The sequence below is a fragment of the Glycine max genome, chromosome 7 (genome assembly GCF_000004515.6).
Source record: "Glycine max cultivar Williams 82 chromosome 7, Glycine_max_v4.0, whole genome shotgun sequence".
Classification (NCBI taxonomy): Eukaryota; Viridiplantae; Streptophyta; class Magnoliopsida; order Fabales; family Fabaceae; genus Glycine; species Glycine max.
This window is the reverse complement of record NC_038243.2, coordinates 5792662-5810334: the sequence shown is the minus strand read 5'-3', so window position 1 is coordinate 5810334 and position 17673 is coordinate 5792662. Positions and strand designations below refer to the sequence as shown.

General features: G+C 31.3%; 1 protein-coding gene across 1 annotated transcript; it reads right to left on the bottom strand.

The window, feature by feature from the left end:
* Positions 1-1913: 1913 nt before the first annotated feature.
* Positions 1914-5092, bottom strand: LOC100784977 (uncharacterized protein At1g01500). The gene is made up of 2 exons (XM_003528784.5): positions 4058-5092; positions 1914-2599 (listed from the first exon to the last, which is right to left on the bottom strand). The coding sequence occupies exons 1-2, from the start codon at positions 4745-4747 to the stop codon at positions 2369-2371; spliced, it is 921 nt and encodes a 306-aa protein (XP_003528832.1). The 5' UTR covers positions 4748-5092; the 3' UTR covers positions 1914-2368.
* Positions 5093-17673: the final 12581 nt, after the last annotated feature.

Sequence of the window (17673 nt, the reverse complement as noted above, 5' to 3'; positions counted from 1 at the left end):
TGGGCATCAATATAATTGTGTTGGGAGTGTTACGTGAAGTTGTCGGTGGAGAGCCACATATATATAATTTACAAGCCTCCGTAGGTTTCTATAAAATTAATTAAACAGCATAGTAATGTATACATGATATTGTTAACAATTATATTTTTTAAATGATATATCTCATAATTACATTATATTTGATGATCTTTATCTGGATATGAATATTAATATTTTACAATGCAATATAAGAATATTCTAATTTTAAATGCTCTATCGGTTATCACTAATCATCCATGCATGGTGGTATTGCGAATTTAAGTCCATTTTAACTAGTTTTTCTCTTCGTGTTTCGTTAGTATTAGTCAAAATTATGTGAAAAACTTATATGCATAATCAATCTGAGAACTGAGATGTTCGGCCAAAATTGAGTTACTGCTCAAATTGATTAATTTGAATATAAAAAGTGATTTTAAAGCAAACCAAGTATGCTACCATGTGACATACTTCATTGCCATTTATAAATATCATGTTACTGCTGTCTTGGCTTATTTAAGTTGGTTGACAAAAAGTGGCACCGCATCAATCGAAATAGATGCATTAGTTTGATTTTTTTTAAAATAATTGATTTGTGATAATACGATTAATAAGCATCTCATCTCAAACATATCATTAAGTAGATGGGGTTTAGAGTATAGATGGGGGTTTGAAGCTGACTGAGAATATGAGCCTAAGGAAGGAAGGTTGTTTTTGAAACTGATTGCCAATTGTTTGTTGCAGAGTCAATGTACTTGTCTTCAATCACACATGACTTGACTGCAGAGTCTTTGCACAGGCCACGCAATCCACATCTTTGTTGAATTGTTGCCGGTTGTTAAGAGGAATGCAAATAGAGTGGCTCAGTTAGCTTTTAATTTTAAGAGGAATGTTAATGACACTTCCTCTTACACTTAGTTAAAATTTGTTAGAAATCATTAATTTCTTCTTTGCTTTTAGCAGATGTACAAAAGCTATGGCTAACTTTGATTCTATTCAATAATAATCCGCAAGTTTTCGTCGTAAAAAAAAAACGACTTGCATCCCATTTCTCTTCCTTCCTTTCTTATATCTGTTTTACATAACAGAGGGTTAGATCGCCTCCAATAACTATCATGTCCAATTCCTCTTTATCTCTGCATCATCTATCTATTTGCTCATTCTCCTTGTCCTTCCACTTTTATCTTTTTCACTGCAGAAACAGCAAGATAAGAGATTATTCAGCTTAGTTTTTAGGGACTCGCAGTTTCCTCTCTGATCTCTCCAATTCCTTTCCATAATTTTTCCACCTTCTGTCTTTGTCTTTATACTTGTCTTTTCCACAACATAGGCACAAAAACAGAAAAGAATTCAAATTCTCTTTTTCAGACATCAATGCATGTCTTCTGCTGGTTATCTTTCAGTGAATACACGTGGCAGTGGAAAGGTTCAAGTGCTACTGCAAGCCACAAGACGACAAATAGGCACCACAATACATTCGTTTTGTCCCCCTTTCTTTTTTTTCTCAACAGTGGCTAAACAACAAGAACACAACACGACAAATAGGCACCACTTCAGAGTACACACTCCCATGCAATCACACGAAGCATCAAAACTCTAAATAACCTCTTTCTTGACATGCTCCAAACTCAAGTTTGCAAGATAATCCTCTGAGTGCAGACTGATTTCTCTCTAAACTGATGAACAAATTCAACTTAACAGCCGCCCCTGAATCTATTCCAAGTATGAAGTACATATCATCTTGGCATAATGCTCATCTAAAATAAATTTATATATTTAACCTTTAAATTTCCAGAATAGAAGCATAAAACTTAAAATCATTGATGCAAATAAAAAATAACATTTATTAAAGTGAAGATAGTTTTTAAAAAATTTCATTTACCATAGGGACAGCAACATATAAACTGCTCAAAATTTGTATTAAATGATAAAATATATCTACAAGCCAGCCAACCAACCAACCAACCAACAAACAAACAGTAAAATCTCAGGAACATGCTCATAGTCAAAACCTCTCGCAACCTTATACCGGTCTCTTAACACCAGATCCTGCTGGCACACCACATCCTCAAAGCTGTTGTATTGTATTGCTCTTTTATTGATATCTATTGTTGTCGGAGGATCAGATAAAATTTACACAAAATGCAAATCTGCAAGTCTACGTGAACGTATCTGCAAGTAAGCTACAAAATGGAGACGAAGCACAACCTCCACTCATCTACAAAACTTACACTTCATGCATTTGACTTGTTGGATTTTGGATCTTACTCCAGAGGTGTCCCACCTAGATTAAACTCCAATATATTTTCTTGCTTTTGTCATTAAACTAGAGTAGCAAATTCCTTATAGCAGTTTAGAAAAATCTCCTCCTGAAGTTTCTAGTTGTTGTTTGGTACGATCGCATGAGCAGTCCAACACCAATCCCAAGCCCTACGCACATCCCAAGGCCGATTCCAACACCAACTCTAACACCAGCATTGAACCATGATAGTTGTCCATCCTCGCCAGGATACATCTCTTGACAGTAGAAACCATTCCCCATCTTCCCATCAGAATCATAATCATCAACTTCCGAGTCTGTTATCTGCAAGGTGCATCAACGTAAAACAGTTCATATTTCAGACATCACAAGGTTCAGGTAAGACAGCAAATGAGCGAAGCTAGACCTCTACTACCATATCTTGACCCATTTGTGCTAAAAGATCAATGCATTTGGAAGGCAACAAGAACTAGAAAACTCAATTATTTTATAGGAAGGTGTATGATATAATTGCATGAAGCAAGTCAGATCCTTGGCCAGTTGATCATCATACTAACACATAAGAAATAACTGAAAGAAAGACTACTGTTTCCACACATTCAACGATAATGGTTCAAACAATAATCAGAGTAGAAGACTGGAACCACTTCAAAAGGCAATAATTGACATGCAATTTACCTGACTGAGTTTAAAAGCAAAAGAGTTCATCACTTATCAGCTATCGGCTTGATACTGATCCATCTATCAAGTGTGTGTATGTTTTATTGTTTGCACACATTCCAAAACAGTTGAACAGAAAAGCATGTGAGAGGGAGAATTAGCTTTAATGTCCATAAGAGCATTTTTTTTTTTTGAAAATGGTCCCTATCACCACTTACTGATGACATTTCATTCATTTAGACACACCACATCACATGTCATCTCATAATGATCATTCATGCGTAATGCCAAAACACATGTCATGTCATTACTAAGTAATAGTAGAAAACATTTTAAAAAAGGTTAAAATTATTGAAACTGAAATAAGCATTGGAAAAAATTACAGGACTAAAACCAAATTTAACAATATCTATGCTTTCTAGCCTATCTAAATTAACTATTAATTCAATAAGGAAGACATACATTGCAATTGCAAGATTAAAATTTTTGGCATGATTCGAGCAATGGCATATACCCAGCACAAAGTCTTCCAGAATTCACACATAATGCGGACATTACACAATACAAAATGTCATGGCCATGACTCCAAATAAAGAAACCGTCATGAATCACCGATCAACCATACCAAAAGCTTAAGCTGGTTTTCCATGTAAAGAAACACACAAACCCGCACAGTCATACACACACCTCATGTTCTTCCTAAATCCTTTCAGTGCATGTTTAACATTTATTATGAGAAATTCACATAAAAAACACTACCCCATATAAGTAAACATCTACACTACTCCTTGAGACCATTCGCCTCTGTTACTTCATTCCTTAACTTACACCAAATAGTGACTTTATAAAATAAGGCTAAAGTTCAGTTTTAATAGATTGCCGGGTAATTTAAACCGTTAACTATGAATCAATCCTAGATGCTCCTCATGATAATTCATGATTGAATGATAGTATCAAAAAGATTTTAAACTACCAATGCATTTAAACAAATTATGAAGCTAAGCCAAGCTAAACTAAACTAGTGTTTCATTAAATAAGACGTGATAAGTACACCCAATCCAATACTACCCCAAACGGTGACACACACAATTAGAACATAAATTGATTCAATTCATCACATACCTGTAACTTGCGGATGGGAACAAACCCGTTGACACGGTTCTTCTCCAACACCATCATCTCCTCATCTTCAGGTATAGCATCCAGCGTGGCGTGCCGCGGCACTCTCCTCCTCGGACTCATCTGAATCGTCTTGCTCAGAATCACAGGCACGCCGGAGCAGCAGCCGGCGACGTAGACCTCGATCGACGGCGCGGAAACCCCGAGCCGCGGCCTGAAGAAGGCGGAGCACCCCGACCCGACGGAGCCGGACGCCACATGACAGTCGATGTCCCACCCGGAAGTCTGAGCCGAAGGTGAGCCGGCTCCCCAGTCGGCGTCGAGGCGCTCCAAGGAGCCGCAGAGGAAGAGCTTGTCGTTCTCGTATACCTCGAAGTCGGCGCTGCCGCTGAGGCTGACGGTGTCGGTGGCGACGTAGGTCACCTCGGCGGCGTGGCGGTCGACGCGGCCGCGACGGAGGGGGAGCGTGGCGGGGTCGGAGGCGGGGACGGGGGCGGCGTTCACGACAAGGGAGACGGCGGCGTGGCGGCGGGGGTGGCAGAGCGTGAGGTGCTCCGGGAGCGTGTCGACGAGGCAGGGGGAGATTCTGACATAGAAGAGACGGATTTCGAGGCAGGCGGAGTGGGTTAGAGACGGAAAAGTCAACGAATTCGAGGGTTTGGTGAGAATCGCTTCTTCGTCTTGTTGGTCCATGTAAATGTAAAAGTAGGAACCCTATTTCCCTCGAATTGCAGAAATTGGGAATGCGTTGAATTGTGTTGATGGGATTAGGTTATGATGAGAAGAAGAGAAAACGCGGGTGCGAAAAGAGAGACGCGAATGAACAAGAGTAGAGGAAGGAAAGAGAAAGAGGGAGGGTGGTCAAGGGCGTGTTTGGCAGGGAGAAAAGAGTTTTGTTTTTTTGGTTGGTTGATAAAATAGGGAGATATTTTTGGGAACAAGGACACGCGTTTCGTTGTTGTTGCTGTCACTGTAGAGGCTGATCTCCGTCTCACTCATCACCCTACTCATGGACTTTACAACAAGCAAATACAACACTGATCCAACTTTATAATTTTAATTCTTTTATTCTAACTCAAAAGTTATACCGATTCCCTTCATGCATTAACATATACTGAAGGTGAAGGAAAATATATTTAATTAGAGTTTCAAAAATTTTATTTTTTTATAAAATAAATTTTATGATATTCATTCAATATTATCAAGATTTTTTTAAAAGATGTATATTAGAATTCATTAGTTTTAATTAATATTTTTTAAAAAACTTATAAATAGTCTCTTAGCATAATTCTATTAACATTTTTGTTAACATAACTATCCAATGACGCATGGATCCTATGTGGATGTCATGTGTTTAGTTCGACATTTGAGACACTTGACAAATGTTGGATCTTAGCATTGCATTGAACATGGTTTCCTTTTTGATATCTTTAACACAAACCTTTTAGTGAAAATAAACAATTTTTAGAGTTGGATACTATGTAAGAACTTCGAATCAACGTACACTTTGATAAAATGTGTTTTTGGTACTTAAAAATTTAACATTTTTTAAATTATAATATAACACTAAGATGAATGTGCTGGGAAAGGGGAGCGTGAAGTTACTGTAGAATGGAGTTAACTTTGTTTTTCCTAAGGTATATTATGTTCCAGAGTTGAACAATAATCTCTTAAGCATAGGACAGTTGCAGGAAAAAGGTTTAGCTATTTTGATCAAGGAAAGGATTTCAAGAATTGTAACTCTTTTTTTTGTATGTTTTATTTATTTTCCCTTAATATAACCCACACAAAATTTTCATTCTTTATTAATCATTTCATTATTTTTCTAAAAATGTGACCTAAACTTTCATGCTACAAGAAAACAAATCGTTGATTTACTAAATTATGTTTAGTGTCAATATTGTAATGTAGAGTTAAAACAGTTTCAACATACAAATCATCTAATTTCAAATTATATAAGTTATCACAGAAAACACTAGTTCCAATGAGATAATTATGCTTAAATAAACTGAAACATTCATTACCAAAATTAAAAGAGTATTTAGTAATATCAAGTTTAGATAATGAAACTAAATTTCTAGATAAACTAAGTACATAAAGAGATTCTAGTAAATCTAAATGGTGTTCAATGTTGAGTTTTAAACAATAAGTCTCGACTATTTTCACTAGAGCTTTCACTCCATCCCCCATGAAGACGAACTTCTCATTTGAGCTTAGATTGTAAGAAATTCCCCTCATAGTGTTAGAAACATGATTTGTACATCCAAAATCAATCCACCATGTATTATAGGGAACTTCAGTTAATTTTGATTCAAAATATACATAGCATTAAGGTCACCTTTTTTTCAAACCAAGACTTACGCTTTAGGCAATCCTTCTGGATCCTTCTGAAAATGTCTCGATTTCCTACAAAATTGACAATTATTGTCCTTTGGTACCTTCTTCTGGATTTGCAAAGAGCCGTCATTGATCTTTAATGACAATTTGACTTTATCATGCTTTTTCATAAATTTCTTTCCAGCTCCTTGGTTCCCTTTGTGACTTTCATAATGGAATGAGTGACTTCCTTAATTCTTAAGTCTCGTTTTTTCCTGAACTAGCATACTGTACAATTCATGCACATTCCATTTATCTTTTATGGTATTATAGTTCATCAAGTCATACTCAGACGATAATGAGTTCAAAATAAACTAAATAAGGAAGTTCTCATTCACAGTTATTCCTAAGGTTTTAAGTCTTGTTGTAATGTTTGTTATTTCAATGACATATTCATACATAGTATGTTGATAACTGCTAAATAATTGTATTTTGATAATAGAAAATAAAGCAAAATTGTCTTTAAAAATAATTATTTAGCAGTTATTTGCGCTTAAATATTAAAGAATTGATGTTTTGTTGAATTTTGGCTATAGATATAAAAACTGGAGGTGTAACAAGCAAAAAGGCCAGAAAAATTGAAGAAAAGAAGAAAATCTGAAGCAGGCCCAGTCCAATACTCGCGCTGAGCGCGCGTCACGCGCTAAGCCCGCGATCTAACAGAAGCGTGTGCTAAGCCTGCAACATGCACGCTAAGCGCGCGATCTACACGCGCTGAACGAGGGGGTGTCGCGCTGAGCGCGCCTACGAAGGCCCAAAGCCCACTTCAACAACTATAAATAGAGAGCCAGTCCAAGGGACAGGGGACACCACGACAGAACCCCCTCTCCTAGGGGTTTCATTTATTCCCTTTCTTTCTTTCACCCCTCTTCTCATTGTAAAGCCCTCAATGGCCATGAGTGGCTAAACCCTTAGTTAGGGCCTGGTAGGCCTAGAAGCCAATGTGATGTATGATGTACTCTTCACTATTTATCAATGCAATACCAGGTTTTTCTTTCCTATTTTCTTTTCTGTTTTTACCTTGCATACTCATCTTTATATTCTGTTAGGGGTTAGATGCTCGGGAGAGGGTAACTTCTAAATAAGATTTAAAGAAGATATGCATGCATTAGTTTTAGGGGTTAGACGCTCGGGAGAGGATAACTTCTAATAGAACAAGAAGAAAAGATATCATAATAAAATCATTGCTAGGCATAGAGTGATTGCATTATGCCCATGCGTCAAAGCAAACATCTAGAATTAGAACTTCATGCATTTTATCTATTGAGTCTTTGCAAAGGCATTTGGGAGATAGATAGGTAGAATAGGCTTGTCATCGTGAGGCATCAGGGGCAAGTAAATGAATAGATGTGGGTAGGGTAGAATCACTTGAATTGATAAAGAAAAAATCATAAACTCATACATCCTAGGCAGATAAGGCAAGTCAGTTCCTAATATTATTTTATCTAAATCTTTTATCTTTTTTTTTTATCTTTTATCTTTTTCTTTATCTTTTAATTTTATCTTTAATTCTTTTATCTTATCTTTTCTTTTCTCTTCTAAGTTTATCTTTAAATATCTTATCTTTTCTTTACTTTATCTTCTATCTTTCTTTATCTTTTATTTTAATTTCTTATCTCTTGCTTTTAAATTGGATTTGCATTAATCTAAGTACAAACAAAGTCCCTGTGGATTCGACACTCGGACTTCCGAGAACTTTACTACTTGTAACGATTTGGTACACTTGCCAACGAGTCAACATATGTGAACCATCAAACTTCATGGTAGTCAATATACTCATTAATGTCTCAACAACAAACTTATCAGATGTTTGAGAGCGCTCTCCCACTAACCTCATAAATTTTTTAGCACTTTCGATTTTATGAAAAGTTATCTTAATACTCTCGACAACCGTCATTTTCATCAACATTAGGCTGAGTCTGTTAGATCTTTCCCAAATTTTATAATGTGCTTTCTCTTCATTGCTACTGGTATTAGTAATAGTAACAAATTTCTCTTCCAACATAGTAAGATCAAGATCCAAAACACTGAGATGAAATTGGACTTGCTTATTTCAGTCAGAGAAGTTAAGCCCATTAAAATTAGCACAAATCATTCATGAGAATTCAGTGAATTAGAAACATGTATTGCATAACAAAATTCACATAAGTGTTTTGACACATAAAATACATGTCATACATATGATTCATTCAAATAATATATATTGATACTCTCCTTTGGGTGATACACCAACACACAACGTACAAACATGATGATGCTAATAAAATTCTTAACGTTATTTGACAATTAAATATGCACCGATTAGTAGTACCTATTATCTTTGGGTATATAAATAAAACCAATGATACACACAAATCTCTTACAATTATATTCATTAATTATAAGAATAACTAATCAACCTTTGGAAGATCCATAAACTTCTTATAACAATGAATTTCAATGTATCCATAAACCAATAATCATATAATTTAACATCCATTATTCTATGAGTAATTGAAATAATCATTAATTTGGAATTAAACAACCTTATAAATTTGGTCACTTTGATGACTAACAGATTCATCATACATTTAATTCCAACCAAATATATGACCTACATATATTTATTTCTATTAATAATCGATAGCCATTTTATTAATTTCATTTCAGGCCAAATAAATATCATACATTCACATTATAACCCATAGAATAATTGAAATTCAATCATATTGAAGCGAATATATATCATATACATATTTGTTGTTGATAATTTTAAAACATTCACGTTAATTTAATTTCGGGACACAAAATTTAAATCCTTTAATTATACTCAACAATAATACTTGGAAAATTTTGAGCAAGTGGGATTGAAAATAGTAAAAAATGGGTTCTAAATAGCAATTCCAAAGAATTTCTTTTCAATCGTTTCAGAATGTACATGTAGGCGGTGCTTTTCATTCCAAGATACGCATTTTTAAAATTTTCTAATTTTTTGGCATCTTATAATAATTCTTTTGATTTTTAGTGTAACTAAATTTTGAAATAATTTTTTTAAAAAAATCTTAATATTTTTTTCTAAAAATATTTAAAAATTATTAATTTTTTTAATTACTTAATTCTTTAATTTATTTATTTTCTTAATTATTATGTTCCTCAATGGGTAATATTTATTGCGCAATTAATATTTTTTGGTAGAGTAATCAATCCCAATAAAAATAAAAAATTTAGTCGATGAAAATCACAACCGTAATTCATTTTTTTTTATCTTTTTTATATTTAATTAAAAAAGTAATATCATATAGTCAATTTTAAAGTAATTAATTTATAGGTTATAATTATCATAAAATACTCAGTTTGTAAAAGAAACACACAATAATTGTTATAAATAGTAGAATAATGATTCATGTTATTATATGTGGCGCTCTTCCGATAGAATATCAAATTTAACTTAATTAAATCAACAATTATATTTTAACATATATTCATTAACTTAAAATATATTCCCAAAAAAATCCAGTAATTATATTTTATTCTGAATTAATTCAAAAATGATAAAATATAAAAAAAATAACTTAGTTAATTAAAATCCAATTAATTCCATAAAATTAATTATAAAAAAATTGTACCTTAAAATCATTCCGATAAAATATAAATTATATGTTTAATTTCATCGTTATTATTCTTTTTTTTCTTACATGAATTAGAAATATACGTTAAATGAAATTTCCACCACTTAAGGGCGGGTTCTTCTTTTTCACCTGAATTAGAGTATATTCTCATGGGTTGGTTCTTTGGGAAAGGAACCCCTTTTGTCTCCAAATTCTTGAACTCCCTTATTGGTATCCCGTTCACAGAGAATCTGTTACAATTAAAAAATGATTAATTATGAATAAAGATGTTAATGAATTGGTATATATTTTGAATTTAATGATAATGCAGTTTAAAATTGTTTGGTAATGTCATTTAATTTCAAATTATTCTTGATATAATTTTTAAGACAACTATATAAAAATTAATAAATATAATATACATGATAATAATATGTGATTGTTTAAAATAGTTTTATATGATCATCCAGTAATAAAATATCATGATTATTTTATTAATTTTTATAAAAATTATTTTAAAAATCATAACAATAATTTCTAATTGATTGATAATATAAAAGATTTTACACTAAAGTGCATGTATAGGTATTAAACTCATTAGTTATGGTTAATTAATTATGGGAAAGAAATATTATAGGAATATATATAGAATATGTACATGATGCTTGCAGGATTCCATTGGACGGAGTATGTGTGGAAGTCCTTGGTGGGGTCGAACCATAGATGGAACTGTTGTTCTCTGTTCCCTTTCCCTTGGCTGAATACTTTCGTGTGGAGAGTATAAGGATCACCACTCAATGAAAAGCACCGCCTACATCTACATACCCAAAAACTCAAATCAAAAGAATTAATTACTTTCGCTATCTTTCTCCATGGAAAGATAATACATAAATAATGAGTATTTTTTTCACAAATAATATATAATAGATAAATAATGTGTATTTTTTTTACAATGAGACTTTTATCTAGTGTACTTGATTTCTTAAAGAAAAGAGAAAAATAAAATTTCACTCAATTGATTAATTTTTTTTATCTTTATTTAAGTTTGTGATGACTAGAGATAATAAAATACTTATCTTTCAAGGAAGGAAATATTATTTTACATTAATAAGTATTAACTTTCTTTTTATAATCTATACTCAAACTTCTTTTATTTAATTCAATTATAATTTAATTTTTATTTATTATTTATTATTTATTAATTCCTACCTAAATTACATGTTTGTCGGCGTTTGTAGGCAGACATTAATTGTAACAAAAACAAATGCATTTATTCTTTGCCTTCCAAAAAAAGAAAAAAACTTGATTGTCGTCTAAACATGCAATTGAATGACCACTGATCAAATTTTCAGGCATTTAATTATTGTTAGCGCTTTTAAGATAATATAATATCATTAATTAATTATTGTAGGAAAAGAAAGTTAGCGCTTTTATTTGTTTAGTGCAACGAATGATATCTTCCAAACCGAGTCAAAAAATGCGGCGCTAGTTAGTACATAGAATCATTACCTCCGATCGATCCGGAAATTAACCTCAGTGAAATACCCAAATCTAACACTCAGGTTCTACGAAACTTACTTCGTGAAAATATATATACTCGAATAAGTATGTCTCCTATTTGAAACACATGCAATAGACTCTAGCTATATAAAGACTTCAGAACCCCATTACTTAATTATTCATCCACATAGTCTCCTGTATCTTTAATTTCTGGCTTCTTTGAGCAGTCCTCAAAAGCACCATATGAGTTTTGATTCCATGGATGATCTTGTAAGGCCAAGACCCGCACCTTTGGATCGTGCTTTCAGAGGTACTACTGAAGTAACCTTCAATATCATCTATATCCAAGTACTTAATATGGCAGCAGAAACCAATCCTCTGCATGCCCTTGTTGCTTTTATCTTCTTTGGCCTTGTGGCTTTTCTGCAAATAAGATATCCGGAAAATCCCACCCCATTTCAACTTCATCCAAAGACCACCATAGTCTCCATTGCTAGCTTTCTTGTTTATTGCTTGGCCTTCTTGGGTAGACTCAAGTTTGCTACTACTATAAGGGTTCATCACTTTGACACCATCATGCACGTCTTTGGTTCACTCTCGTTGATTTGCTTGGTGTTGCTGTTGCTACCTAATACTTGGGAATCATATAGTTTCATTATGTATACGTTATGGTTCATCACTCATGTGCTCACCATGATCAGAACCCGTTTCAGGGAGATATGGCTGAAACGTCGACAAATAAGGAGGGTGGTGCGTCCACTGTTGCCATCCACTTCAATGGATTTGAATTAACTGCGGTTCACCCATTGGGTCTGGTTGATGATCGCCTGAAAATTGTACTCGTTCGATCTTTTTCTATTTCAGCATGTGCATGTTGTTGTTGTTGTTGTATTATCCTAATTTCTTAGTCAACTAACTGTAAGACTATGAGCCTAGGAAGTACTGTAATATTGTGACAAGCGTGAACAAGATTGGACTATCTTTGTGTCTTGATTGGATAGATATGTTTTGTTTTATCTGTAGAAATTAAAAATAAGTATCGAAAAATTTATAATAATTTTACGCATTCAGTTAGACTGATGGTTGGATACGTGAATTTGATTGCTTAGTCTCAGTTTCCTTGAAAAATAAAAAGGAGAAATATTATGATTATGTATGAAGAAGTTTCTTCTATATATGAATACGAAATAAGATATTTATTTTTTATTGGTTAAAAATTGAATAAAAAAAGGGAGAAATAGGAACTTAAGAAAAATCATGTGGGGTCATTAAGTTATGTGTGTTTTGTGCAAAATTGCTATCGATCATAAGTCATGGGTAACGTTTGTTTGCATATTTGAGAAAATGATGTCAAGGACATAACAAATTTGACATTCATTTTATCCGATTTCAAAACATTTTTTTGGCATATACATTGCTCTATTTTATTTTCTAAAATCTAATTCAATTTAGTTGCCTTGTAATTAAACCGTTCAGTTTTAACGAGAATGTTTGACTTATAGGCCGGGGAGATTCTGAGTCAGAGGAGACATCCCAGAGATTCCCAATAGGTATTAAAATACAAATAGAGTATCACTTAGTATATGTTTGGATTTGCAAATAATCTTCACATTTCACGTCTGATTCACATTAAATTCTTTACAAAATATAAAAGCCAGTATTGGTTGCTTTCACTTTTACGTGCTCCACCTTTCAGTAATGTCGTCGAACCAAACACAACGATTATTATTAGTGACAACTCTCAACTCTAGTTGCTATAAAGTTCCTTAGAAAGATGCATTACACAGGCTTTATTTAGATAAAACTTCATAAATATTTATAGGAAAAGAAGAAAAATAGAGAAAGGTTAGCTTATTCAAAAGTTTGAATTAATTTATGTACAAGTTAATTCGAATTAAGTTTTTTCATATTAACTTTTTCAAAAATTAATTTTAATTTATGTATGAGTTAAATTTAACTTAAATAAAAACTTATTTCGATTTTTTTTTATTCTTCTCCTATAAGTGTTATAATGAAATTTATTTAAACATTATTAGGATGTAGGTAGGAGAGTATTCCAAGCAGCTAACATAACATAACTGCAAAGCATGATATTCACATTCCACGCTAAGATTTGCATTGTAATGATCATGTTAGTTTTGGTGAATTTCGGATCATCATATGTCTTTTATATGCTGACAAGGTTAAAATGCATTTGATTGAAAATGTGAGAGGTGATGTAAGAGAGAAATATAATGATTTGAAGAACGTGATAAAAACTTTGCAAAATAATTATTTTGTCATGATTTGTGATAGAAAGATGATATATATTAAGAGCCAATTATTTTGTCATGATGATTTGTGTTTTTTCAATACAAAACTTTGCAAAATCATATGTAGAATGTATTCAGCACGTGTTCTTCTTGCCCGATAAAAAAAATACTTATATCAAATGAATAACTCAAGTTTAAACTTTAAATTAAATAAATGATCTATTAGCATACGGATCTAAAGGGGTAGGGGCTCAAGCCTCCTCCTTTAAAACTTTTCATATATATATATATATAAAAGTTAATTAGTATAAAATTAATTTTATATATTTGTATTATAATAATGATTAATATTAGTTAGTATAAAATTATGTAAAATTAAATTTTTTTGCAAGATTAAAGAAAAATTAATATAAAATTTTATAAAATTAGTTGTGTGTTGATTATTATTACAATAACAATTAAGGTTATAATAATTTAATATAAAATTAATTTTAATTTTGATGTATAAAATTAATAATTTTTTTTAAAGATGATCATTTATCAAAATTTAGACATTTAAATAGTTATAAAAGAATATTTTTTCAAACCCTTTGTAAAGTTTCTAGTTATCATCAATTCATTTTTTAAAGCAGTAATGTATTAATATACGTTATTTAATATATGAGAAGAAAAATTCACGTGTCATTATTCTAATTGAAAAACTATTATGTAATAATGTTGCCATACCATATATATATATATATATATAATATTGGACTTCATCCTAGATACTTTGGTAGTGGTACTGGAATAGAGTATGGTACCAAGTGAACTGAATGTTGTGGCATTCCTTTACATGTTTTGCCTGTCATTGGCAGCATGTTCATATATATATATATATATATATATATATATATATATATATATATATATATATATATATATATATATATATATATATATATATATATATATATATATATATATATATATATTCAGACAACTAAAATTCTAAAAAGGCCCAGCCAAATTAGTGACATTTTTGGGGTCCTGGACTTTTGTGTATAAAAAATAATGTATAATATTACTGGTCCACAAATCTTGTGTGTAGAAATAGGTCCAAAAATAACAGGCCCATTGTATTGAGCTTAAACCAACTAAGGTTATGCGAGCCACTCTGCACATATACACACATCCAGCCACATGAAGAACATGGGATGTGCACGAGAGATTACAATTAAATCAATTTTGTTCATTTTCTGTGCTGGGTTTCGAAGTTGTGGAGTCTTCTAGGTTTGTCCAAAATTTGTAGCTGCTTTAGTGGTTTATGTGGATTTTGAAATTCTGAATGTTCCCTCTTTGGCTCGCCATGTTTTTCAGTTTTGATTGCCATAAACATTAAGTGTGCTCACGAAGATGAGGACATTTGTGTCCAAGAAATTCATTAAACAACCCATGTGCCTTGCATGTGACCACTTGGAGGGGTCAACATGTAATAAGTTCATAGTTGAGGGGTACAAATTTATTATGATTAATAAAGTTTTTAAGATAATTTTTAAAAATTTATTATAAATAATAATATAAAATTATTTTACAATACATAATATATTTTTATAAACTTTATTTTGGTTCCATATCCTCTTCTTTTTTCTTTTTTTTTCAATCAACCAAACAACAAACCATGAATAGTGAAGCCATATTTTTCAAACACAAGAAACTGGTGGTTTCTCTGTGTAGATATATGACACGAAGGCTCTGAGCAAAAGTGAAAAGTGAAATAGAGAATATGGAGCAGCGCTGACGCATACTTGAATTTGGAGCTGTTCTTGCTTTGCCAAGGGAGAAGACGAAGAGGAGGAAGGGTGCTGAGAAGTATATTTTTAATCGTTAATATTTTTAAATTATTCATAATTTTAATTTTTAATAGAACAAAAAATTATTTTAAATTAATTTAAAAAATTAAAGATTAAAATAATTTTTTTAAAAGATCAATCTGTAAAAAAATGATTAAAAAGGTAATTTAGCCTATATTTATCTATTTAGTGATTTTCACGCATTTTGATAAAAACTCACCTATATAATATTTATTTAAAAATACAAATACATTTTTCTTGTGACAAAATTGTAAAATTATCTAATAAAAGAGTATTAACTTGTGCGTAATATCGATTCAAATATTTGATAAAGACAGAATTTATATGTAGTTTTTTTTTTGTAAATACTTTTAGTATTGTGTTTTAATCAAAATTGAAGTTCTATTTTGATAATCTATATCACAAAAGTTTACATAAAGGTTGTTGAAGTGAAACTTTTAATTGAAGAACAAGATAAAAAAGACACTTAAAGAAGTGCATCGAAGTTTTTTCTTTTGAGAAGAAAACTTAAAGTAATTCTTTTAGATACTTCTAGTATTGTTTTTCAATTAAAATTAATGTTTTATAATCTGCATAATAAAACCTTGTATTAGAAATTATAACTTCAATTTTAATTAAAGAATAACATAAAAAACAGTTAAAACAATAATCTAAGTTTGTCTATTTGATTTCAGTAAAAAAGAAAAGTCCATTGATGAAAGTAAGTATTTGTTTTCTTTTAACCAAGCTTGGCTTCCGTGTGTTTCTTTAAACCACACCCACATAAAGTATATTATATCAATTGCTTTGTGACGCCTAGGGAAGATTTTCAAAGAAAAATTCAAACTAATATTCTGTAGTCTTCTAGAATTTATATTGACATTCTTCCTTTTGCATTTTGTTTTTGGAAAAGAGAATTTCTGTAAATAACTCTTGGGGACCCAAAAAGGCCTCTTAACTGATGTTCTTGGAATGGAAGATGAGTTGTTGAAAAATTTATTTCTCTTGTTTATTATTAGGAGGACCTATTGCAAGGCTAAAAAAGAGCCTTATCTGTTCCCCGGAAACAAAATCAATAAAGGCTCATACACAAAAAACTTATCAATGTGTTCTAGGCTAACTTAATTAGTGATTTTGGGTTGAAATTCAATTATCTTAAATATTTAAAAGAAATTTTTTTATCATTTATAATAATCATGACAAATTTCAATAAAATTATCTCTTATAAAAAAATAGTGTAAATGTAATCTATAAAATAAACATTTCAATTAACTAACATCCGATTATTCCCATCTGACTAATGATATTAAATTTAAATCTTAATTATGTAATGATATTAAATATTCATAATAAAAAGTTTATGGTCTTTAATAATCTTATTTAATCAAACAGAATTCTACCTATAAAAAATAATTATAACATGGTACGAAAGAAAACATACATCACTTTATAAAGTAAAATAAATCAATGTATAATCTTTAAATATTTATTATAAGCACTTATAAAGTAAAAGCACTAGTTCAATTTTGGGTGGTGGCCTGGCCTAGCTATAGCAGCCTTAACCAGCCAGTCAAAATCTCACCTGCTGCTGCAATATTTTGGCGTGGAGTTTGTGCTCAGAGAACGATGCTTGGAGCTTCTCAAGGGCCTACAACTCTTGACCTTTCTATAACAATCAATCGTGTCGTGTTCCAATTTCATATAATTTTTGTTCTATTTATTTTTTTATGGACATTAAGTAAGTAAGATGTTATTAGATTTTGTATATACAGTTTTTATAAATAGTTAATGAATATAGATTTTTTACTTGCTAAAGTTGTGCAAAATTTACTAGAAGCATTAGCTTGGTCTTAGTTACATGTATTATTTGTTAAAAGAAACAATTTTATTCGAGTCTTATAGAATTATTATTAATAACAAACTTTTTAATAAATATTTAATATAATTTAAATTTGATTTTAAAATAATCTTGAAGTAGTTGATTAATGTATTTGGTGGTAAATGATATTATTTGAAGACTTAATCTTTGATATTATAAAAAATATTTTTTAATAAAAAATAAATTTAGCTTT

What these genes read in the sequence shown, in the direction of transcription:
- LOC100784977 (XM_003528784.5), bottom strand. Translation starts at nt 4,747, where the DNA reads ATGGACCAACAAGACGAAGAAGCGATTCTCACCAAACCCTCGAATTCG. An exon ending in TTCCCATCCGCAAGTTACAG is followed by an intron (nt 2,600 to 4,057) that starts GTATGTGATGAA and finishes TGCACCTTGCAG; the next exon opens with ATAACAGACTCGGAAGTTGA.